The sequence below is a fragment of the Danio aesculapii genome, chromosome 6, assembly GCF_903798145.1.
Source record: "Danio aesculapii chromosome 6, fDanAes4.1, whole genome shotgun sequence".
NCBI classification, from domain to species: domain Eukaryota; kingdom Metazoa; phylum Chordata; class Actinopteri; order Cypriniformes; family Danionidae; genus Danio; species Danio aesculapii.
The window spans coordinates 16,706,605-16,732,673 of record NC_079440.1 but is presented as its reverse complement, the minus strand read 5'-3'; the positions used below and the strand labels follow the sequence as shown (position 1 = coordinate 16,732,673).

The following is a 26,069-nucleotide window of genomic DNA, read 5'->3' as shown; positions in this document are numbered from 1 at the left end:
GACATTTTAATGACAAAAAGTGATTAGAAAAAAGTTTATAACACAACAATGGCCTCATGGCAATGAAAGATTTATGACCATTTATGTTATCTAGATGGTCAAGTTGTCAAGACAAATACAAAGACAGGTTGTGATGTCATAAAAAAGACATCTCAAACAATGTCATCTTTGCATTTAAAATGACAATTTAGCAAATGACACTTTAATGACAGTTGTCATAAGCATATCTCCTTCATATTCATGACGTCATGATGATAAAGGTGTCTTATGATCACCCATTTCAAGTTTTTTTTAACTTTTAACACTGATTGTCAACTTTTAACACTGATTTTCATTCATTTTCTTTTTGGCTTAGTCTCTTTATTAATCAGGGGTCGCCACAGCGGAATGAACTGCCACTTATGATTGTCATGTCATCAAAAATGTACATTATCTGTATCATTTTACAATATATATTATAACAATAGTGACGCAGTGGCGCAGTAGGTAGTGCTGTCCCCTCACAACAAGAAGGTTGCTGGTTCGAGCCTCGGCTGGGTCAGTTGGCGTTTCTGTGTGGAGTTTGCATGTTCTCCCTCCACTCGTGTGGGTTTCCTCCGGGTGCTCCGGTTTCCCCCACAGTCCAAAGACATGCAGTATAGGTGAATTGGGTAGGCTAAATTGTCCATAGTGTGTGTGAATAAGTGTGTATGTGTTTCCCAGTGATGGGTTGCAGCTGGAAGGGCATCCGCTGCATAAAACAAATGCTGGATAAGTTGGCGGTTCATTTCGCTGTGGTGACCCCAGATTAATAAAAGGACTAAGCTGAAAAGAAAATGAATGAATGAATATTAGAACAATATCTGGTGATGTTTTCTGATTTCAGATGCCTGTGCACCATATATAGAGCTGAGAGAGAGTAGTCCATAATCAAGCAGGAGCAGTGTGGGAGAGCAGAGAAAAGAAGATGTGTTTATATCCTCTGTCACCTGTGGTCTCTGTCTTCTATCAGCTGAAGGCTTCCAGAGAGGCTTTTGTGATGATGGAATTCCAGCTCTCTTTCATTGTCTATAAATAGTTTTGACAAGAACCATGGTCTGTCACCAGAGGCTTGTAACACTTCATATGCCTTATTTGATCACTAAGCCTTTTAAAAAGAAAGAAAGGATGGCTTTAAAAAAAATTACATGTATTTTTGCCTTTTAAAGATTGGTTGTCTGGTAACTATATTATAAAGTAATATCATTCAATCATGAGGCATGCAGTATTGTAAATATAGTCACAGCAGAAAGCGATTAGGCAGTTTTGTTTTATGTTCAATTCTCTTAAATTTGTAAAAACTAGTAAGTTAACTTAATTCCTTCCCCCAACACAAATCAATCAAATTAACAGTTGTATTTTACAAATTTAAGTTCTCCCCCCGAAAAACTTAGGAACTGTGTTATTTCAACTCATTTTAAATAAGAAGTTTAAAGCAAAAATCTTTTTTGAGTCTATGACCTGATATATCACATGCTTTCAAATATTATATTATCAGTATTCATTTTCCTTTTCAGAGGTCGCCACAGTGGAATGAACCGCCAACTATTCCGTTAATGACATGTTTTACGCAGCGGGTGTCCTTCCAGCCACAACCTGGTACTGGAAAACACCTTTACACACTCATTCACACAAACACTCACTCTACGGCCAATTTAGTTTATTAAATATTATATTATATTATATTATATTATTCATTCATTTTCTTTTCGGCTTAGTCCCTTTATTAATCTGGGGTCGCCAAAGTGGAATGAACCACCAACTTATCCAGCACTTGTTTTATGCAGCGGATGCCCTTCCAGCTGCAATATATTATATTATATTATATTATATCATATTATCATTCATTAATTTTCTTTTTGGCTTAGTCCCTTTATTAATCTGGGGTTGCCACAGCGGAATTAACCGCCAACTTATCCAGCATATGTTTTACACAGCAGATCCCCTTCCAGTTGCAACCCATCACTGGGAAACATATATACCCACCCATTCACTATGAATAATTTAGCTTACTCAATTCACCTATAGTGCATTTCTTTGGACTGTAAGGGAAACCAGAGCACCCAGAGGAAACCCACGCTAACATGGGGAGAACATGCAAACTCCACACAGAAATGCCCACTGACCCAGCAGAGGCTCCAACCAGTGACCTTCTTGATGCGAGGCGATTGCGCTACCCACAACGGCACTGTGAGGCCCCTATATTATATTATATTATATTATATTATATTATATTATATTATATTATATTATATTATATTATATTATATTATATTATATTATATTATATTATATTAATCAATAATGACGCAATGAGTTTACCAATGCAGGAGGACAGGATCATCTCTCCTGTCGTTTGCAGAGAAGGTACACAGACGTACATCTTCATGCTCTCCTATTCATGCCTTTCCTTTTTAAGGCAGCTTACATAAACGCTCTTTTCAATCTGTTTACCAGCTTCAGGAGCTGAACTTCTCAGAATGTGACATTTTCTCAAGCTGTTATCAGGGCATTTGCAAATGGCATCAGTGTAGTAATTTAGAGAATCCTGATGTGAACGCGCTTTCATTTTGCTCATCAGGTAATGGAACACATCTGAGGATTTTCCCCCTCAGATATATTAAAATATATGAGAAATTATCATTTGAATTAGATTAGGTAATACATTCACCTGTACGATCTATTTTAACCCAATTCTGGTCAAATATGCATGGACAAACCAAAATGTTGGTTAAAAAAGTGGCATTTAAATTAGTACTCAACACTGGGTTTCTCAATATTTGTACCAACATTGGGTTATGACAGCCCAGTATTTTTTATTTCTGAAAACAAAAGCATTTCTCCAATTGATATTAAATATTCAATGGATTCTCACATTTTTGACCCACAAAAGTGTTATTTTACTTTCACTGGGAAAATATATTTTTATTAATATCATTGGTTTAAAAAGTGTAATTGTCAGCACCAGTGGTGTAGTGGTTAGTGCGTCAACACATGCACTCCAGTGCTCACGGCAACCTGAATTCGATTCCCGCCTCTTGGTCCTATGCCGATCCATCCTCTCCCTGTTTTCCTGTCAATACTCTCTACTTTCCTATCCAATAAAGATGAAATAAAAAATGTGTTGAAAAAAATTAACTCAGCATTGGGTTTGTCAATATTTGACCCAACATTGGGTTATGACAGCCCATTATTTTTCATTTCTGTAAACTAAATAATTTCTCCAGTTGATCAAGTTCAACACATTTTGACCCATACAACAGTTTTTTTTTAATATCATTGGGAAAATATATTTATAATATATTTATTTGTCTGTTTTTCATTACTTCATTTTCTAATGTCTATGTATTTTTGTTAATTTGATTTTAATTTCAGTTGTTATTTAGTATAATGTAATAACAAATAATCACATATCATGTTATTTCAAGTTAAAGAAGGTGAAGTTTGATGATCCTCCATAGATGGCAAGGTTCCTTCCTATTTCGATAAAAGCCACTGAAGGCATATGGTCTGCTTTGAGGATGTTTACTTGGTATTTTCTGTACTTTGAATCAATCAGGAACCTTGCTCTATGGAGGATGAGAGAGCTCTCAGATTTCACCAAAAAAAAAACGACATGAGGGTGAGTAATAAACAATTAAATTTTTTGGGTGAACTAACACTTTAACTGTAATAGACCTGGCCTATATACATTAAAGGTCAGTGAGGTCAAAGAAATGTTTAATTTTCATTGTTTCAACAAATAAAATGACTAACTAACCAACTAATAAATTACACTTTTGAATCTAATAAGGACTAATATAATATGTAATATATATATAGTCTAATATATGAAAAAACGCACTGTAAAAGGCTGGGTTCCACACAGTTGATTTGTGTTGGGACAACATGAAAGAATTAAGTTAACTTATTAGTTTTTACTAATTTAAGTAGTAGAACAAATACAAATACAGTTGAAGTCAGAATTATTAGCCCCCCTTTCAATTTTTTTTCTTTTTAAAATATTTCCCAAATGATGTTTAACAGAGCAAGGAAATTTCCACAGTATGTCTGATAATATTTTTTCTTCTGGAGAAAGTCTTATTTGTTTTATTTCGGCTAGAATAAAAGCAGTTTTTGATTTTTTTTTAATACATTTGAAGGTCAAAACTATTAGCCCCCTTAAGCTATTTTTTTTTCATTAGTCTACAGAACAAACTATTATCTTACAATAACTTGCCTAATTACACTAACTTGCCTAGTTAACCTAATTAACCTAGTTAAGCCTTTAAATGTCCCTTTAAGCTGTATAGAAGTGTCTGTAAAAAAATGGCCGTGATTTCAACTGTAAAAATGCTACGGTAAAAATCCGTAACCTGGCTAACAGTATTTTTCCTTAATAAATATGGCGAATAACTGTAAATTGACTTTCCCAGAATTCCCTGCATGGCACATAACTTTTTATGCTTTTGTTGACATTACTATGGATCTTTTTAGTTGTTTACCCATCAGTTATGTACATTAGAAATTTATGTTGAAATGGTGATAAACAATGGTTATTTCATGACTTTTATTTTATGCGTGTTACCATACTGGTGTTTAGTAGCTGTGTGAATGACACTGAGCACCTTCTATTCAATGATATAGTTTTCTGCTTGTGGGATAAGTTGCTTGTGATGAGTAATGATTCATTATGTAACTTTCTCATCACCACCTGCATATGGCTGTGTTAACGTGTCTATCTGTGCAACAAAAGATGATGACATATTACATCTATAAATTAAGGAAATGCGTAGTCTACTATAAAAATGAGAAATTACTTTTACGGTTTGTACAGTATTTTTAACGGTAAAATACTGGCAACCACAGCTGCCGTTCTTTTACCGTAAATTGAACGGATTTATTTTTTACAATGAAGTAAAATATTATTTACTGTCATCATAGCAAAGATAAAATAAATCAGGTATTAGAAATGAGTTAATAAAACTATCATGTTTAGAAATGTGTTGAAAAAAATCTCTCCGTTAAACAGAAATTGGGGAAAATAAATAAACCGGGGGGCTAATAATTCTGACTTCAACTGTACGTTGTGCCAAAAAAACTCCTCAAGAATTGTGTTGTTTGAGCTTATTTTACATAAGTAGTTTGAACAAAAAGTAAACATCTTTTTTTGAGTGCATTAAAACCCCCCCCACCCCCCCCCATTAATTAATAAAAGACCAAAAAAAATAATAAATCTTGCAGGTTTGGACCACATAACTATGATGAGTTCAGCTCATTTTTCAGTTCAAAGTCAATCAGCCCAAAATATGATCCAAGACAAGAGCTGGGACAGCTAGTCAGTAAATGAAAGACATAGGCTATGAGAAATGATGTACTCGAGCTACGATGGAGAACATGTTATGGGAGAGTGAGAGAGGGACAGTGGTAGTTAGGGGCAGGGAAAGAGGGGGCAGAAACCTACAAATAGCCCCTGATGAGCATGTCATGTGCTCATTCTGTCTCTGTCCTCTCCAGAGGGTGTTAGTCTTCATCTGATCACTCCTTCTTGTGCTCCAACATGAGCCACTCTTATGCCTCCTCATCCTCCTCTTCCTCATACCGTCGAATGTTCGGTGGTCCTGGCTACATGACGCCACCAATGTCCCGTGGTGTGTTCAGCCGAGCCTCCACTGGTGGGTCGGGAAGCTCTCGGGTCAGTTCCAGAGTTTACGAGGTCTCCAAGTCCTCCACTTCATCTCCGGGATTCTCCGGTTATCGAGCGTCCTCCTACAGCATGCCCAACTTGTCTGCAGGATATACCCGCTCTTATGGTGGGATGGGCGAGACACTGGACTTTAATCTGGCTGATGCCCTTAACCAGGAGTTTCTCCAAACACGCACTAATGAGAAAGCTGAGCTTCAGCATCTTAATGACCGATTCGCCAATTATATCGAGAAGGTGCGCATGTTGGAGCAACAGAATCAGGTGCTGGTGGTGGAGGTGGAGCGGCTGAGGGGACGAGAGCCCACACGCATCGCTGACCTGTATGAGGACGAGATGAGGGAGCTCAGGAGGGAGGTCGAAGTGGTGACCAATCACAGATCACGGGTGGAGGTGGAGCGGGACAACCTGGCAGATGACCTGCAGAAACTAAAACTCAGGTGAGATGTGTGTGTGAATTGTGTGGAGTTAGAGTGTATACTGTAAAAGAAAAACCTGGTCTGGAGATGTGTTTTAAAGTTTTTTAGAGGTTACTTTCACTCTGTTAGCTTTACTAATATCTATAAGCTAGCGTGCTCCACAACAGTAACTAAATTAGCGTTTGGAAATTAAAAAACAGATATTAACATACAAAGCTTGCAGTTTCTCACTTACGACTAAATGGATCAACGATTTTTTTCACCTCATTCTTCCGTTTCTTAACAAATCTTGACCTATCAAATGCTCTCTAGTATCTGATGTATCTCTCTAGTATCTCTAGTATCTAGTATCCCACTCCCTAAGACTCTTCACATTTGCTTTTCATTTGATGTGCTTGAGCTCAACCACTCTCACTGTCAGAGCTGTGATAAAAACAAAACGCTATTGGTTTTTTTTTAAGGGCAGGAGCAACTGTTGAGATTACATCAACCATCGAATACAAAAATGCACATTTAAACAAGCTGGCAGCTAAATTCCTGCTTCACACTTTAAAATAAAGGTTCCAAAATAGAGATTTTTAAAATGATGTCATAGAAGAACCATTTTGCGCACCCAAAATAACCTGTTGCCATTGACATAGTATTTTTTTTCCTACTATGGAAGTCAATGATTAGTTTTCTTCAGAATATCTTCTTTAGTGTTCAACAAAATAAATAAATTCAAAATTTAAGAACCACTTGAGGGTGAGTAAATTTTCATTTTACATTTTAATGATCTAAAGAAACTTTGCTGACTAAGAAAAACATTTTGTGCAATAGAAGTGTTCTATGGATGTTAAAAGGTTCTTCTTTGAACCATGTGCTTTAAAGAATAAAGGTTCTCTATTGGCATTGATGGATCCATGAATGTTTAACATCCATTTCACCATTCCACAACAGGCTCTTTTGAGAGAATAAAATGTTTCATTTTTTTATATATATATATATATATATATATATATATATATATACACACACACACAGTTGAAGTTATTAGCCCTCCTGTTTATTTTATTTTTTCTCAATTTCTGTTTAACGGAAAGAAGATTTTTTTTTTGCACATTTCTGAACATAATAGTTTTAATAACTCATTTCTAATAACAGATTTATTTTCTCTTTGCCATGATGACAGTAAATAATATTTCACTAGATATTTTTCAAGACTCTTCTATACAGCTTAAAGTGACATTTTAAGGCTTAACTAGGTTAATTAGATTAACTAGGCAGGTTAGAGTAATTAGGCAAGTTATTGTATAATGATGGTTTGTTCTGTAGACTATCGGAAAAAAAATATAGCTTAAAGGGGCGAATAATTTTGACCTTAAAATGTTTTTAAAAAAAGTTAAAAACTGCTTTTATTCTAGCCGAAATAAAACAAAAAAGACTTTCTCCAGAATAAAAAATATGATCAGACATACTGTGAAATTATTTTAAGGACTGTTCACTGAATTATTTTAGAAAAACAATTAAATTATTATTTAAAATATATTATTTTATATCATTGCTGTTAAAATCCTCTTTTTGCAAACATTTATTTTAAAGAGTATAAAGATCCCTTGGCTTAAAATTGTTTGCAAACCTGGGAGTCCAGCTAAACCAGCTGAAAACTTTCTAGGCCAGACTTATACCTCTAAGACAGTGTTTCCCAACCCTGTTCCTGGAGGCACACCAACAGTACATATTTTGGATGTCTCCCTTTTCTGACCCATTAACTTCAGGTTTTGGAGTCTCTTCTGATGTTATGATAAGTTGATTCAGGTGTGTTTGATTAGGGAGAGGTTGAAAATGTGTACTGTTGGTGTGCCTTCAGGAACAGGGTTGGGAAACACTGCTCTAAGACAACCAGCTTAGTCTCAGAAATTACCAAAGCTGCCACTGGGGAAGAAAATTTAGGGTCTACATCGGTACTGTATATATAAGTGCATAAATACATATTAACAAAGCCATATTGGTTCCTTAAAGAAGAATATTAGTTCCTAAAAAGTACAAATGTGTACCTTTTGAAAATAAATTTGCACCTGTATTTCTAATAGGCTTAGTTTTTTAATTATTGGGGAGCACTCTTAAAAACATAAGTTACAAAATTGTGGTTTTTTGCAATGATGTCATAGATGCCTTTTTTCCTTAGGGTTTCAAGCAATTAAAAATATATAAGATTTTTTTTACATTAGAAATAACCTTCATATGAAAAGTACTTTTATTTTTAGGAGTGAATGGAGGAAAAGGAATAAAATCGCAAACATACCTGAACATTTATAATTTGTACAGATTTTATGCACATATGTTTTGAGGTAGCTGTCAACCCACTCTTGAGTTTCATATTTAGAAACACACAGTACTTTATGTAACAATTCAGAGTCATTCAGGGAATCTGTTGCTGTCACAAACAAATCACAAACTCTCTACCGCCCTGGACAGCAATGATAACAACAATTGCATGGTTGGAAAAAATTGGCTGTTTTGTATGGTTTAGGTTTGGGTGAACTTGCTTACCCTTCTCTGAAAACGACTGATAAATTAACTTTTTTTTTTTTTTTTTAAATCATACAAATCAAACCAAATTTACATTTAAATGAAGCTTTTGTAAATTCTCATTAAACTGAGTGCTGAGAGGAACACAAATATCTGATTAACGTATAACTCAGTGTGGAGATTTCACATGCAGCAACAGGCTACTCTTTTAACAACTAGAGGAAAACAAGTGTGCAGTTAAAATAAAAATTTTCATGGATTGAGAATATCTAAGTTAATATTTATGTTAATATTTAAAAAATTTAAATGTTCAGTTTGAGTTGAGGGACATACTCATTTTTCCTAATTTCGTCTGTAACAGATCATTTTGTTGCTAAGTTAAATGAATTATTTCACTGTTAAAATGACCCTGACAAAAATCTTTACACAGTTACTTAATGTCTTCCATAATTCTTTCCAATGGTAATTACCAAACATATCTTAAAAAAAAAGTTATTAATGTTTTTGGCTAATTAAATATAATGCAGATAAACATCTCTTCTAACCATCTATCCATCATGTTTGTAAATGCACATTTTGTTTCTGTTTATAGATAGTTCATTCATTTATTCATTCATTCATTCATTTTCCTTCGGCTTAGTCCCTTTTGTATCTGGGGTCAGCACAGCGGAATGAATTGCCAACTTATCCAGCATATGTTTTACACAGCTGATGCCCTTCCAGCTGCAACCCGGTACTGGGAAACATCCATACACTCATTCACTTCTCCACTAATAGGATTTTAAATCTCCCAGGTGCACCCTACCCATGACCAGTTGAGTAATTTCTTCACCACCAACAGAATCTCAGGTTTTTAAGGGATCTTACCCATGACCAGTTAAGGTCTTTTCTTCCTACTTCATATGTAGCGATTCAGCAAAAAACAATGCTCAACAATATTTCTTGTTCACTGTACACTGAGCTGTCAACTGTAAGTTCAGCTGAAGTTCACGGGTAGTTTTAGGTCATCATATTTTTGGAAGTCAATGCAGCTGAGCATGGGTGCATGTCTGAGTGTGCAGGTGTGCTTGATCATGAGTCGCGCATGAAAAAAACGCAAGTGTCCTTATGACCTTACTTCCATACATCTACTCCCATTGTGGTATTTCATCCTGCTCTCCTAATTCCCTTCTCATCCCTGACTGCATTTGCACAAGGTGACTTTTTATTTACCATAGCACAGGTAAATGATAATAATGCCACAGGTATGGTAGATACATAATAATAATACTGAAATCACTTTAAATAAGCATATAAATGAGAGTAATAAATCCATCAGAAATTCATCAAGACACAATGAATTCCCCATCAACCTTACCGATCTTGAAAAAAGTTTCAAACTGAATTTTAAAACTGTGACAAAAATCAGTGATTCAGCATGTAAATTTAATAATGTTAAAGAGGTTTAATATGTATTAATTACATTATAAACCTTACCATTTCGTTGGAGTGCAGTAAGTGCACTATTCTGAGCTTCTGAATGGCTGTATTTAAATGTTTCTGTCTTGTTTCGTCTGGTGCAAACAGCCAAATTGCTTATCACTGCAAATCTCATCACATAGCGTGATGTTAAAACACAGGGTGGGTTATAATGTAACCTGTTCACCTAATCTTTATGTTTGTAATATTAATATTATTTGCTAATTAATAACCACCTCATGTGAATCCACTTCTCAATTCGGAAGCTGCTACGGTCCATCGGAAGTCGCATTTTCAGTTACGGACGCATTCTTAGAGAGCCTTTCTGACTGACAGAATGAAATACACTGTTTTCCACTAAGGCAACCCAGAGTGCTGAAATATAATTGGCTACACTGGCAGTGGGCGGGTTAAAGGGACCAAAACAAAGACATTCAGGCACGAAATGCACATGTTCAAAGCAGAATATCTGACTTCAGCATTGTTTTTCAGATAAACAAGAATGTTCACTTAGCATGTTCACTTCGAATCTCTATATACTGTGTTCATGAGCGATTTGCACAGCTGTTACTGACTCACCGGGGAATCATTACGTTTTCATCAAATTGCTTCTCTTCGCAGTGACCAAGCAAGCAAATGTATTTTAACATGACTTTCATGGACACTACCATCTAATTACGCACAAAATACAATGTGGTGGCCGGGAGATGTTATTAAAGTCTCAAGGTAACTGCCTTTTTAAAGAAAGCTATTGTGCTCTGAAACATGTTGTTTACAGCAGCCTAGCTTTACTTCCTATTCAGGAGTTAGTCAGCCTAAAAGTGCTGGCCTTCCTCCATCTCCCAGAGGGAAAAGCATTCGCATGAAGGTTGTTGTACACCTTCACTCTATAAAAGGAAAGGAAAGAGACTGACTGTAATAAATATGATTTACACGACTCTTCTTTTTCGACAGGCTTCAGGAGGAGATCTCGCTGAGAGAGGAGGCTGAGAATAATCTGTCTGCTTTCAGAGCTGTGAGTGTTCTAAAACAAAACCCTACTGCTCTTTTGATTTCCATGTTTAAAGTAGAGAGACTTCGAATTAAAACCTTTCAATTTTGAGATTTTGTGCTTTTTGGCTTTTAATAAAGTGTTTTCCTCCCACAGTCTGACATAAGAGAACTTCCAACATACACTGTTTATCCATTGTAGATTTCAATTACAATATTGTTTTTTTTTTTTTCTTGCATTAACCGTAAATCTCGATTTGAGCAGCACTTAAATACACCAAACTTCAGTTGCATCCATATCTGTGATGAAAGTACATATCACGGTTTACAGAGAGATTTCTTTAGTAAAACAACTCACTTATTCAAATGATCTTGTCAAAAAGAGTCCTCAGTAAAACGACTCACTGATTCAAATGATCCAGTCAGAAAGAGTCTTCAGTAAAATGACTTCCTGTCAAATAATTCAGTCAGAAGGAGCCTCTAGTCAAACGACTCAGTGATTCAAATGATTCAGTCAGAAGAAATCTTCAGTAAAACGACCTATTTAAATGATCCAGTCAGAAAAAGCTTCCAGTAAAACGACTCCCTGATTTAACTGATTCAGTCAGAAAGAGTCTGCAGTAAAACGACTCATTTATTCAAATGATTCAGTCAGAAAGAGCCTCTAGTAAAACAACTCTCTGATTCAATTGATTCAGTCAGAAAGAGTCTCCAGTAAAACGACTTACTTATTCAAATTATTCAGTCAGAAAGAGCCTCTAGTAACACGACTCCCTGATTAAATTGATACAGTCAGAAAGAGGCTCCAGTAAAACGATTCACTTATTTTAATGATCGATTAAGAGTGAGTTACAATAAAAGATTCACTGAATTTGCAAACTAAAGCATTTTACACTTAAGTACATTAAAAATCAAATACTTTCGTACCCTGAGTCAAGTAAAACTGAAAAAGAGGACTTCATACTTTTACTGGAGTAATATTTTATTAGGGTATCTGTACTCAAGTGCCTGATTTGTATGCTTTGCCCACTACTGCAACTGGGGAAGTTTGGTGATGAAAACCAATAGTTAGCTGAAATATATTTTTTGTACCGTACTTACCTGTCCTGCGCAGAACATTAAAATATGCCACAGTTTCATTATGGTGTCACATGATCACTCACAGGACGTGGATGCTGCCACTTTGGCCCGTCTGGATCTGGAAAGACGTATAGAGACTCTTCAGGAAGAGATCGCCTTCCTCAAGAAGATTCATGAGGAGGTCAGTTAACGTCCAGACTTAATTTATTTTGTTCATTGTCTATGAAAGCCTAAAATGTTGTTACTATCGCAGTTTTTCATCATTTTAATAGGCCTACTATACTTTGATAATAACCTGTTTGTTTCATTAATATTCTAATATTAATTTAAAATGACAATGATTTTCGTTTAATAATTGGTGTCTGAATTTTCTTTAGTCATTACTCAAAACTTCAAGGTCACGTGACCAGAAATGTTTTTTGTGTGAAGGATTGAAAGATTTTCAGTCTGTTAAATAAATAACTTTTTTCTCTCAAAAGTAGCTTTAAAGTACGCATGAAACCAAAACTAACCATATAAGAGTATTGGGGAATTCCGGGAGTTTTCCGGGAGACATAACAATATGGGAGGTGGGCGGGAGATGGGTCTGAAATATGGGAGACTTCCGGGAAAAACAGGAGCGTTGGCAGGTATGATTGTCCATAGTGTATGAGTGTGTATGGATGTTTCCCAGAGATGGGTTGCAGCTGGAAGGGCATCCGTTGCTTAAAACATGTGCTGGATAAGTTGGCGGTTCATTCCCCTGTGGCGACCCCAGACTAAAAAAGGGAATAAGCTAAAAGGAAAAGGTGATCTACCCGCGTGAGTTGCGTCGCTTCACTCCCATTCGTGAATTCTCTTACAAGGCATCATGAGATAGCGCAATGTGCATGTAATGCGTACTTCAGAATCTCGCTGGAAGTAGTAGGTCATCAAGGTACTTCTCACATACTGATTTTTGAATTCTAAGAATTCGGACATACTACTCAGTGCACATACTGATTTTAGTGTACTATATAGTATGGAAGTATGCGATTTCGGACGCAGCCAGAAGGTGCGCCCCAAATCGCATACTTTTGCACTATTCTATGTCATTTTGTAGTATGAATAGTGTAAGTAGTGTGTTAACACTGAAAACAATAAGTGCACTTCAAATAGCAGCTTTACTCACATAGCGGAAAGGGTGGAGCTTTCGAGAGCACATGCTGGATGAGTTCATTTATTTTAGATTTTAAAAGGAAAATTCTCCTACGAGAATGATTATACCGCCTCCCGATGGTGAATGTGGTTATACTCATGGCAGGTATTATTTGATACTTTGGTAATTTATTTCACTAATATGGCAACCGTCAACCGTCATCTGTGTAACAGTTTGAATTTCTGTTTAGTAAAAAAAGGTTAGTGTTCCATTTGGGATGACATTACATACATATTATGCCGTTGAGTGTGTAAGTGCATAAGTACATAGTGCATAGTATATAATGTGCCATTTGGGATGCAGTTTATGTCTTTCTGAGGTATTGGGTATTGGTTATTATTACTTAACCACGCCCTTCCAACTATCAGTTTTGACAACTAACAGAAATGGTGAGGAAGAGGTGTCTCTTTGGTTGTAATTACTCTCTGGAAACCCTTTTCCCAATCTCTCGGAATAACATGCTTACTTTACTACATCCAATAAACTTGCAGTAGAATAAAAAAACAAGCCATGCCCACTGTTTTCTCATATAATATTCCATTTCTCTAGAAACTGCATCACAATACAAAAAATAAATGGTCGCAGTTTCTAAATCATGCGGACTTTAATTACAAGCTACTAACTTTGTAATAGAGTTCAGCTCAAATTAGAAACTCTAGCTTTCAAAGCTGCATCTGTTTCTAGATTACACAGCTTTTAAATACAGAGTGATATGCCTGTTTTCAGGGCCAGCTGTTTGTGGATGTGTGATTAGTCCTATTACGAGTAATGCTGTGCTGCTTCATTACAACAAGTCTTTATTACACAGCCTATTCTTTGTTTGTGTGTAGGAAATTCGTGAGCTGCAGGCGCAGATGCAAGAAACCCAAGTCCAAATCCAGATGGACATGTCCAAACCAGATCTGACCGCTGCCCTGAGGGACATCCGTGCCCAGTATGAGGGCATCGCTGCCAAGAACATTGCGGAGGCTGAAGATTGGTACAAATCGAAGGTAAAACAAACTAAAAACATGAAATATATTATGCAGCACAAGGGTTTTCAAGATTGATTCCAGGTTTGAGGAATGTCCTTACCCCAGGTAGAGGAGTTCAAGTATCTTGGAGTTTTGTTCATGAGTGAGGGAAGTATTGATTATGAGATTGACAGGCAGATCAGTGCAGCGACAGCAGTAATGCGGACGATGTATAGGTCCGTAGTTGTAAAGAAGGAGCTGAATCGAACGGAAGAAGCTCTTGATTTATCGGTCAATCTACTTTCCTACCCTCACCTATGGTCATGAGCTTTGGGTCGTGACCGAAAGGACAAGATCCGGGATACAAGCAGCCGAAATTAGTTTCCTTCACCGGGTGGCAGGGTGCACCATTATAGATAGGGTGAGGTCACCTGGGAGGAGTTCAGAGTAGAGCCGCTGCTCCTCCACATCGAGAGAAGTCAGCTGAGGTGGCTTGGGCATCTGTTCGGATGCCTCCTGGACGCCTACCTAAGTAGGTGTTCCAGGCATGTCCTCCCAGCGGGAGTAGGTTTTGGGGAAGACCCAGGATACGATAGAGGGACTATGTCTAGATCAGTGTGCATGTTTACTATGGGAAGTATTATTCTTATATGCCATGATGCTAACTCTAATGACAATATGTCATTCTGTCTGTAGTAAATGCATACCCTGACTTGGGAGAGAAGATGTAGGCCAACAGTCATTTTAATGGTGCGTTCACACCAGGCACGAATGAAGCGCCAAGTGCGAGTGATTTATATGTTAAGTCAATGCAAAGACACGAAAAGACATCCTTTGGCACATCAAATGCGTAAGTTGCTCAATTCGAGTGAATCGCTTGAGTTGGAAAATCTGAACGGACATTCGTGCCGGGTTAACCAATAAGGAGCTTGCTCTCGTATGGGCTTGATTATGATGTAGTGCCTGTTGTTGGTGTCCTGAGGGTAAATCCTGCTGCCGACACCGGACAACAGCTTATCAAACTGGGCTCGGCTCAATCAGAAGCACCGCTGAAAGCTTCCATCATCCAGGTACAGTTTCTGGAGGAGTTGATGAACTCACAGAGCTGGGTCAGGTCTCGAAATAACTTTTTTACTTGGTAGTGCTGGTGCTCCCAACTTCAAAAACTTAGGAGCGCCATAAAAAAATTTAGGAGCACCCACTAAAAATGAATGAGCACCACTGAAAATTTTATATTAACAGATTTGTTGTATTTGAAAACAACATCAATCAGAAATGACAAAAACTAATTTCTGTAATGAAATCTCTCTAACTTCTCTTAATTTCTCTAACTATTTCTGTAATGGATTATGGATATTTGCCCAATTATTCCAAAATGAATGTCTAATGAATATAAAATATTAATGATGACGATGATGACAATAATACTAACACTAACAGCCTTGGATGTGCTTGAATGCGAGTAATCTGCTATTATAAAGTCCCACTTTTACATAATGAAAAATAAATCTATGGCTTATGTCAAACAAAAATGAAGCATTGCTGTAAGAAATTGTCCATTGTGCACTATTGTTTTTATATGCATGTAAATTTAATAAACACATAATATTTCTGTGATGTCTTTATATTTTTCTGAGTTTGTGGAAAAAAGCAGATGCGTCAGCCGGCCCAATAAACGGTATGAGTGGGTCGGAGCAGGATTCTCGCAATGACCACCAGTTTAAACTTAGCTTCTTTGGTGACGATATATACAATGTTAAGATTTTACATTTAGCGGCCATTTGCGCAGAACAGGCAGTGAATGTAACGTATCGAGATTCCAGCCATTAAACAGCTGATCCACTCAGAGTCTTTCAATATGCCACTCTCTCTCTCACTGAAAACACTTGATTAATCTCGGCTGGCGGATCAACATTCGCCACATGACCGCTCTCATTGGCACCATTATTTATAACTTTAGGTGGGTTTGCAATCCTGTGTACTTTTAATTGCGTCTTCCTCAAACTTTGAGGACTTTGCATGTCCCGCGGTCACAAAAGCTCCCTGTCATCTGAGAGCGGAAAGCAGCTAACATGAATATGAGTGATTGACAGCTAATATGAACCAACAAATCAGCAGGAAAGACCGATTCATCACTACAACCATTATATGCAGTCGCACAAATGCTCCCAAATATATTATAAGGTCATATATATATATTAAATTATGCGCACATATGCAACCAAAATGGTGACAATTTCGAGCCCTGTGGGTGCACCTCTGAAAGGATCTAGTACACTCAGACATGGCGCCAAACGAATATACACTGTTTTTCAGCCTTCCTAAAGCACATAAACACAGCAACTCTCTCAATAAAATCTATGTTAGCAACAAAGCTACAGTCACCGGCAGACAGAAGACCTGCCCATGAAACGAATCCGCGTCTATTGTGAAGTGAATTTGATGCGCAAATGAAGCGACTAAACTCAAAATGTTCACATGTCTAATTATGCGCAAATAGTGTGAATTAATCATGCAAGACGCAGCTGGTGTGAACGAAGCATAGTCACATGGTATGTTTTGACAATGCTTTGGTTACTGGACTTCGAATGCCTCAGGAACATTCCTGTCAATGGAGGATGAGAGTTCTCATATAAAATTTGTGTACCAAAGATGAACGAAGGCCTCAGTGGTTTGGAATGACATGAGGGTGAGTAATAGGGTATATGTGGAGCTAGTGTTTCTTCCCATACTCATAAACTTCCGGTGAAGGGTTAATGTGACTTTTTTTCCATTTTATACGGTTCCTTTTACAGCATCGATGTTGGAATGTAATTTAAATGCAATCAGTTAAATAGACTTTGTCATTCATTTAATTGCTCAAGCGTAAAAGCCGTTTACTCGCACACGCCCGTCAGAATCGGCAGGCTAGCACAGAAGCTCCATTGAATATACTGGGGTAAAATCAATGTTCATAATTTAAAGACATACTGGGGAAAATGTAATGTAATGCAGTGCTTCTTGTACATTCTGAGACCCACTTCATATCGGATACCACTCCGCTAGTGGAAATCGCAGATTTTTAAAGAAAACAGACCTTAAACGTGCTGATTTTGTATTGGCATACAGTTCACCGGAATCGCTTAACCCACTAACAGACAAATTAAAAGTCCTTTACCATACTTCCACATGTACACTATTAATAACAGAATTTTTTATTTTGGTGAACTAACCCTTTAAGTTAATAAAAACTATGTATATTACAATACAGTGAATGAGAAAAGGACAAAAACGGGAGCAAAACAAGAGAACCAGCTCATCTCTATTTCCCTCATCAGGTGTCGGATCTTAACCAGGCTGTGAGCAAGAATAACGAGGCCCTCAAACAATCCAAGCTGGAGACAATGGAGTACAGACACCAGATCCAGTCGTACACCTGCGAGATCGACTCCCTCAAGGGCTCTGTATGTGTATCTGCTGCAGAGCACATCCGTTTACCTCTTTCTCCATACCGCAGAATTGACCTCTTTCTTTCTTGCTCTGCAGAACGAGTCTCTGATGAGGCAGATGAGGGATATGGAGGACCGGCACGGCCGTGAAGCCGGCACTTTCCAGGACACCATCGCCAGGCTGGAGGCAGAGATCGCCAACATGAAGGACGAGATGGCGCGGCACCTGCGGGAATATCAGGACCTGCTGAATGTGAAGATGGCCCTGGATGTGGAGATCGCCACCTATAGGAAGCTGCTGGAAGGAGAGGAGAGCAGGTACAGATAAAAGCACAGTGATCTATAAGTTTTGAGAAATACAGTGCATCCGGTATTCAAAGCGCTTTACTTTTTCGACTGTTTTTATGTTACAGCCTTATTCCAAAATGGATTAAGTTCATTTATTTCCTCAAAATTCTACACACAATACCCCATAATGACAATGTGAATTTTTTTTTAATTGTTGCAAATGTATTTTTAAAAAATTATAAAAAGCCAGAAAAATCACATGTACATAAGTATTCACAGCCTTTGCCGTGAAGCTCTAAATTGAGCTCCGGTACATTCTACATTACATCTCAGGTACATTGAGGAAATAAATTAATTTAATCCATTTTGGAGTAAGGCTGTAACAAAGAAATATGGAAAGCGCTATGAATACTTTCCGTATGCACTGTATTCAGCTGCGGACCCACACTTTTTCAGGCCACTAGATCCAGACCACGAGATACAGGCTGGGCTGAACAATAGTTGGGTAACGGCGTATCAGTCGTGGTTCTGTATAGTTAAATGAGCTATCCTAAGAATGTCGACCTGAATTATAAGTACAGTATTTATTATTTCCTTCAGTTTAAACCCTTATTTATCAGGGGTCGCCACAGTGGAATGAACCACCAATTTTTCCGAAATATGTTTTACACAGCCTTGTTGTACTGGGAAACACCCATACACTCTTGCATTCACACACACACTCATACACTACGGCAAATTATGGCTGGGCGATATGGCAAAAATGCAATCTCAAGAAATATTTTCCATATTGAACGATAATGATATATATTTCCATATAATTTGTAAATGCTTGCAGATTTAAGGAGTACCACAACAATGACTGAAGCCACAAAAATTGGAGGGTCCATTGAACGGTATAACATTTTCGACCGACAAATTTTCCGTGGCCAAAAATTCGGCACATCTCTAATATTAACACACTTCTAGATTCCCATTGTTTCACATTTCTGCTGTGTAATTGGCTCTAAGATCAATATAGAGTAAAAAGTCCAGAGCTTATCATTGTTATTGACATATATTTTATTGCGATTCAATATAATATTGTTTATCAGCCCAGCACTACAGCCAATTTAGTTTAATCAATTCACCTATAGCGCATGTCTTTGGACTGTGGGGGAAACCATAGCATGTGGAGGAAACCTGAGCGAACAAAGGGAGAACATGCAAACTCCATGCAGAAATGAAAACTGGCCGAACTGTTTTATTGAGGTCTACCCAAACACTAACCCGACCCCTTACAGTAACTTATTGTGTTTTATTAATGTCTACCCCTATCCCTACCCCAACACTAACCCTACCCCCTACCATAATTTATGTTTTTTTATGTCTATCCTTATCCTAAGCCTAAACTCTGTATGGCTGACGTGAAACTGACGTTTCGACACAGGTGTCGAGATCCCAAAGCGTTTCGAAACACTGCACTGAAGCATGATCCGAAACACCAAGGTCATATGATAAGGTGATTCGAAACACCCAGGCTACGTGACTAAGATAATTCTAAACATCCAGGTCACGTGACTAAGGTGATTCGAAACACCCAGGTCACATGAAAAAGGTGATTCGAAACACCCAGGTCACTTGACTAAGGTGATTCGAAACATCCAGGTCACAAGAATAAGGTGATTCAAAACACCCAGGTTATGTGAAAAAGGTCATTCGAAACACCCAGGTCATCTGAATAAGCTGATTCGAAACACCCAGGTTACGTGAAAAAGGTGATTCGAAACACCCAGGTCATGTGACGAAGGTGATTCGAAACACTCAGGTCACATGACTAAAGCAATTTGACTGACAGGGTCAGAAAAAAAATCTGCATCTCATGTAGCATGTGCACAGAGTAACTGTGCTGTCAATAGCCCCTGTTCGAATCCCGACTTGTACAAAAACTCTGAAATTATGACTTGACGAATTTTAATAATGTTACTTTTTTATGACCAAAACAAGACATATGTTCAGTGTTCAGTTGGATGTCAGACCAATGTTGAAACAAAACAAGTTACAAGAACAGAGCATTTAAAAACTAACATCTATAGCTGCATCCTGGATTTGAACCCATTATCCCGGCATGCTAGTCTGGAACTCTCACCGCTTCACTAAATCACTTGAAGTCTCAACTCTACAACGTGGGGTATAGAAGAATTACCAACCTAAGTCACACAGGTCCCCGGTTGCAAAAAGAGACCGGTGGCAATAGTAAACATGTCGTGTTGTGCAGTAGGATGCCAAATTCGACTGCATGCGTCTTTGGCTAAAAGGGAGCTAAATGGAGTGAGGACCTAATTAAAAATGCTGGACTCTGCAGTTCTCATGTTATATCAGGTAAGTTCACGCTATGCTGAATCATATACATTACTCGTTTTTGATTGCAGAAATGATTTCAGCAAAAACAGTTACATACAGTTAATTAAACTGCGGACACTGAATGCTAAGAATGAAATGTGAAAGTGTAAGTTATTAAGGTAAAGTTGGTTTTATATTCACATATTCATTCAGTGACAACTTGTGACACACTCCCTATATTGTTTACAATGACACTTTGAATATTTGATCTGAAATAACCTGCAAGTGTTACTTGAAAACAACATTAACACTGTTTATTTGACTGTGAATAATGTTGTACTTTGATAGTCATTGGCTGCTAATGTGATTTCGCTATTTAGAGTTTGCTAATAATACTTTTATGAAATTATATTTATGATAATATATTAAATATATTAATATTAATATTATTGGAGAAAGTCCAAATGTGCAAATATAAAACCAACTTTACCTTTATGTGCAAGTTCACATACCCTGCCGTAAGTTCATGAGTAGTTCGCTGTCAGAATGCAGTAGTTTTGCTTGTTGATGATTACCCAGGCCTTATATAATGTTAGCTCCATCTTCTTTCCTTGTCTTGGCAGAACCTTAGTTTTTAGCACTACATAGTTTTGAATCTGGTAAGCATGGAACATTATTTCTTGCACATGACCACACATCTTGTTAAAACATTTGGAGCTTCAATGGGATTGTATTTTTGGGGCTGGATGCTTGGCCATTTTGTCTTATCTAGTATTCATTGTAAGGGTGCTATAGCAAATGGACCTGTCAGATGAACGCCACTCACTTTAACGTTAATTTTGCAGAATAACTGTGCTATCACTGGGTGACAAACTGTTATAATACGTTGGAAGCATTATGTAAATAATAAATATATAATATGTAATCAATATAACTTATTTCTAACACAACAACAAACTTTGTACCGCATCGGATGTCATTACCTTGCTGTAAATGCTAGTGTTCCCGTTTTTTTCTGCCACCTCCCTGCGCGCGCATCCTGAATGTTTACAAACATGGTAATTCGTCTATAACTCCTCAATTTTCTTAACTGTTTACTTTGCTAAAGCTGTTCCAGAGCAATACATAAAAATGACCACTAAGTGTCACTGTAGAGACAGGTTTCGAAACGTTTCAAAGCTTCAACACATTTGCTTCGACGGTTTCAGTGTTTCATGAAGCCTTGCTTTGCCCACCACTTGCGTAAACCTACCCCTTACAGTAACCCGTTATGTTTTATTATCGTCTACCCCAGGGGTGCCCAATCCTGTTCCTGGAGATTTACCTTCCTGCAGAGTTCAGCTCAGCACTTGGTAATTAAAGACAGGTGCGTATGATTAAGGTTGCAGCTGAACTCTGCAGGAAGGTAGATCTTCAGGAACAGGATTGAGTACCACTGGTCTAACCCTTACAGTTATAAAATGTATTTATAGTGTCACAAAAAGACACCATATGTGAACATTCTCAGTAGCCGCAGTCAACCAACTCACAACGTACTGTAAGTTTCTCCCACTTGTAAGTCTGGATCTAGTGGTCTGAAACTAGTGTGGCCTGAAATGTGGTATTATTGGGGTTTTGGGTGTTCTGATGTCATTTTATTTTGTGTTTAAGGATTGTGATGCCCATGCAGTCATATTCCACTATAAGCTTTAGAGGTAAGATGGGAAGTTTATGCTAGTTTTATTGGAAATATTGTAAAAGTGTCAGTTTTGTCAGTGGCCACTAGGAGGCGCTATATGGCGTTGTTGCAATTTGTGATACCCTGTGTTTGAATTTCCTTTCTTTCCTTTGAAAACAGGTATTAAACATACTGATTTAAATGAGTGTTAGTATAAGATGAACAGTTAGTATAATTACAATGTAACTTTTGGTGCTTTTTTATAGAAAGCATTACTTTTACCCAGCAATTACGCATTAAATTGATCATAATTTCAAGAAGACTACATTGTTACTACCATAAATATAAATAAAATGATGAAAAACACAATGAACGTCAACATTTTCAACATGAGACACTGTAACACTTTACAACAAGGTTACATTTGTTTACAATATTTATATTAGTGAATATAAAAAATTAAAAATTCTAATGCTAATCGTTTAATAGTAAGCTGACTTAGACTATTTTTAAAATATCAAAATATAAAATAAGATTAATGCACCTGAGCTAACATAAACTTAAGAAAATTAAGAAAATAGACATACACAAGTAATAAATACAATATATTCAAACAGAAAACTGTTGCTTTATTTTGTATTACTATTTCACAAAAAAAAAAAAATTGTACTGTATTAAAGATCGAAATAATGCGTAATTGGCAAAAGAAACTCTATATAAATATATAAATAAAATAATAAAATCCTAACATCCTCAGACTTTTGAATGGTATTGTACACTCAACAAATGACATTTGATGCTTGTTCAAACTACTTAAAATGAGCTGAATCAACAATTCTTGAGTTTATTTGGGACAAATTAATTGTTTTATGTTCTTAAATTTGTAAAAACAATTGGATTTAACTCAATTGAATTGTGTTTTAACAACATAAAGGAATTGTGCAGAAGCCAGCATTTATATTGCGTACATTTATATTAATATCATTTTCATCAGAGACGAGCCCAGAGCATCAACAGAGAGCGTCTGAAATGCACTCAAAGAAAACTGTCCTGATCAAGACCATCGAGACACGTGACGGAGAGGTGTGATGCATGCACACACACACAAACACACACACACGCGCACACGGACACACACACACTTTGTAGTTTACAAGGACATCTCATAGATTAAATAATTTATATACTGTACAATCAATCTGTATATTGTCCTCTTACCTCAACCGTACCCTTACAGAAAATGTTTGAATTTCAAAAAACACCATTTAGCATTTTTAAGCATTTTCAATCACGAGGACACATTAAATGTCCTCATAAACCATGTTTACATTTTTTACCTAATATGTCATCATACACATTTGTGTTCTTATAAACCACTTTAACTGCACAAACAAACACACACACACTTTCTCAGGTGCCGTTTACACTCATGAGTTTTTGTTTCAGAATGAAAACACTTCTCCACCAGACTGGCGTTTTTTGTGCGTTTCAGAAAAAAATAGAATTATATATATATATATATATATATATATATATATATATATATATATATATATATATATATATATATATATATATATATATATATATATATATATATAATAGTGTTATTAGAGATGAGATATTAAAACTATTATGTTTAGAAATGTGTTGAAAAAAAAATCTCTTCTTTAAACAGAAATTGGGGAAAAAATAAACAGGGGGGCTAATCATTCTGACTCCAACTGTATATTGTTTGAGTTGGTGTATGTTATAGTACAAAAACCTTGTAAAAAGCTGCCAGTACATTTTCTGTTATTTTACAGACTTATTTTTCTCTATATTTTTTCTTACACTTTATATTATTTCAAACTACTAAAATGTCAATAAATGTCACATTGTTAAACCGTAGTTCAATTTTCAATATCAAAAGTCGACAGAGCAGAGTTCAACGTCTCATAATGCGATTCATAACTGTAAATAAATGGAAAACACTTGTGAATCACGAAATACGGAAACTGCTAACAGATATTTTTTAGTGTATCTCTCTCTTTCACTCTCACACACACAAAATTAGGCTCAAACCGAAGAACTTATTCATTCATTCATTCATTCATTCATTCATTCATTCTTGTACATAAACTTTTTCAAAATTAGGTTAATCTTTGGTGCAATAAAACAAATTTAGGTTTATATAAAAGATCAGATAAAGTATGAACTTCAATATTACAAACCATTAAGTGAAACGTCACTCTGCAGGAATGATTGACAGGAAGTGATGTTGCAGTGCATTTAAACCAGTCTGCTGCCCCCTACAGGTGGTGAGTGAATCTACACAGCACCAGCAGGACATCATGTAAACTTCGGTCCAGCTGCTGCAACCAAACAAAAATCACACAAAGATCAAAATAAACCATTTAGGATCATATCCTGTAGTACTCTTGTCATCCTACACAAATCCTAAAAGTGATATGAGCACATCTGCATGAGAGGGTCCAGGAGAGATTACTTTCTTTTCCATTTGTTTTGAATACGTCTAGATCAGGCATGGGCAAACTCGATCCTGGAGGGCCGGTGTCCCAGCAGAGTTTTGCTCCAACACTAATCAAACACACCTGAACACCCTAATTAGTGTCTTCAAGATCACTAGAAAGCTACAAGCAGGTGTGTTTGATTAGGGTTGGTGCAAAACTATGCAGGGACACCGGCCCTCCAGGATCGAGTTTGCCCATCCCTGGTCTAGATGTACATGCGTGTCAAGTTTGGAATGAAGTAATAAAGGTGTATTGGAAGCAAGTTACAGATGTAATATTAAACGAAAAAGTGCAGTAAATGCAGAGAGGCAGAAGACACAAAGAAAATACAATGCAAAAATAAAATGACTTTAACCAACACATTCTGTTATTGTGTCTCATTTCTGTTTAAGGCTTTGTGTCTGCACACCTAGAGCTATAGAGAAAAATATTCAATAACTTTTTTTAAGATACCATTTATATTCTCAGTTGCTCTGGATTTATTAGGTATGGGTTTCAGTGAAATTGTAATATTTGTTTTATTCTACATGATAGCATTTTTATAAATATTTTTCCCCTCAATAAAACTAAATTCTGAATTTAAATCAACAGTATTGTGTTGTGTGAAAATTAAAATAAACCGGGTTAAAAACATGGCATAAAAGTATTAAGCTCAGAAGAAACGTCATCAGTATTTAACAGAATAAAAACAAAATTAAATCCAAAGAAACTGGAATTTATTTAACCGGTTTCTTTATATATTCCACAGATGTAAAGGAGTATAAAACACTTAAAGCTATGAAGAAATATAATCAAAAATATATTTATTTAAGAGACCATTTAAGTTCTCAGTTGCTCTAGATTTATTAGGTTTAACTTTCATCAATTTATGCAACAACCTCCTTAAAATAAGTTAAGTTCAGAAGAAATGTCATATGTAGTTAATAGAATAAAGTTAAAATTAAATCCAAAGACCGAAATCCAATACCTACAGAGAAGCTACAGAGAAAAATAATATATATATATATTTTAAGGGATCATTTAAGTTCTCAGTTGCTCTGGATTTTGTTAGGTTTAATTTTTGTTTTATTCTGTAAAGGTCCTCTAATATTTCAATATTTAGATTTCCATCCCAAAAATAAAAAATAAAAATAAATAAATAATAATTCTAAACACTTCTGAACTTAAAACAGTATTTTATTGTTAATTTATGCAACAACTTCACTCCAAAAATATGTTTTAAAGTTTATAAGAAATGTCATCGGTAATTAACAAAATAAAGCTAAAACTAAATCCAAAGAAACTGGATTTATTAGGTTTAATTTTTGTTTTTATCTATAAAGGTCTTATAATATTTCTTTTCAATATCATTTTTCCCAATCCAAATAATAATAATAATAATAATAATAATAATAATTCTGAACACTTCTGAACTTAAAACAACAGTATTTTTGTTCATTTAAGCAACAACCTCCCCCCAAAATATGTTTTAAGTTTAGAAAAAATATTAAATTAATAATTTAATTATTAAATTAAATGCAAAGAAACTGGAATTTTTAACTGGTTTCTTTATTTTTTACAGTATAAAAACAC

The 26,069-nt window shown here is 36.2% G+C and overlaps 1 protein-coding gene across 1 annotated transcript; it reads left to right on the top strand.

Moving 5' to 3' along the window:
* Positions 1 to 5,503: 5,503 nt before the first annotated feature.
* Positions 5,504 to 24,857, top strand: desmb (desmin b). Its single transcript, XM_056459678.1, has 9 exons — positions 5,504 to 6,141; positions 11,044 to 11,104; positions 12,245 to 12,340; positions 14,167 to 14,328; positions 17,607 to 17,732; positions 17,815 to 18,035; positions 21,978 to 22,021; positions 22,979 to 23,067; positions 24,282 to 24,857. The coding sequence occupies exons 1-9, from the start codon at positions 5,558 to 5,560 to the stop codon at positions 24,321 to 24,323; spliced, it is 1,425 nt and encodes a 474-aa protein (XP_056315653.1). The 5' UTR covers positions 5,504 to 5,557; the 3' UTR covers positions 24,324 to 24,857.
* Positions 24,858 to 26,069: the final 1,212 nt, after the last annotated feature.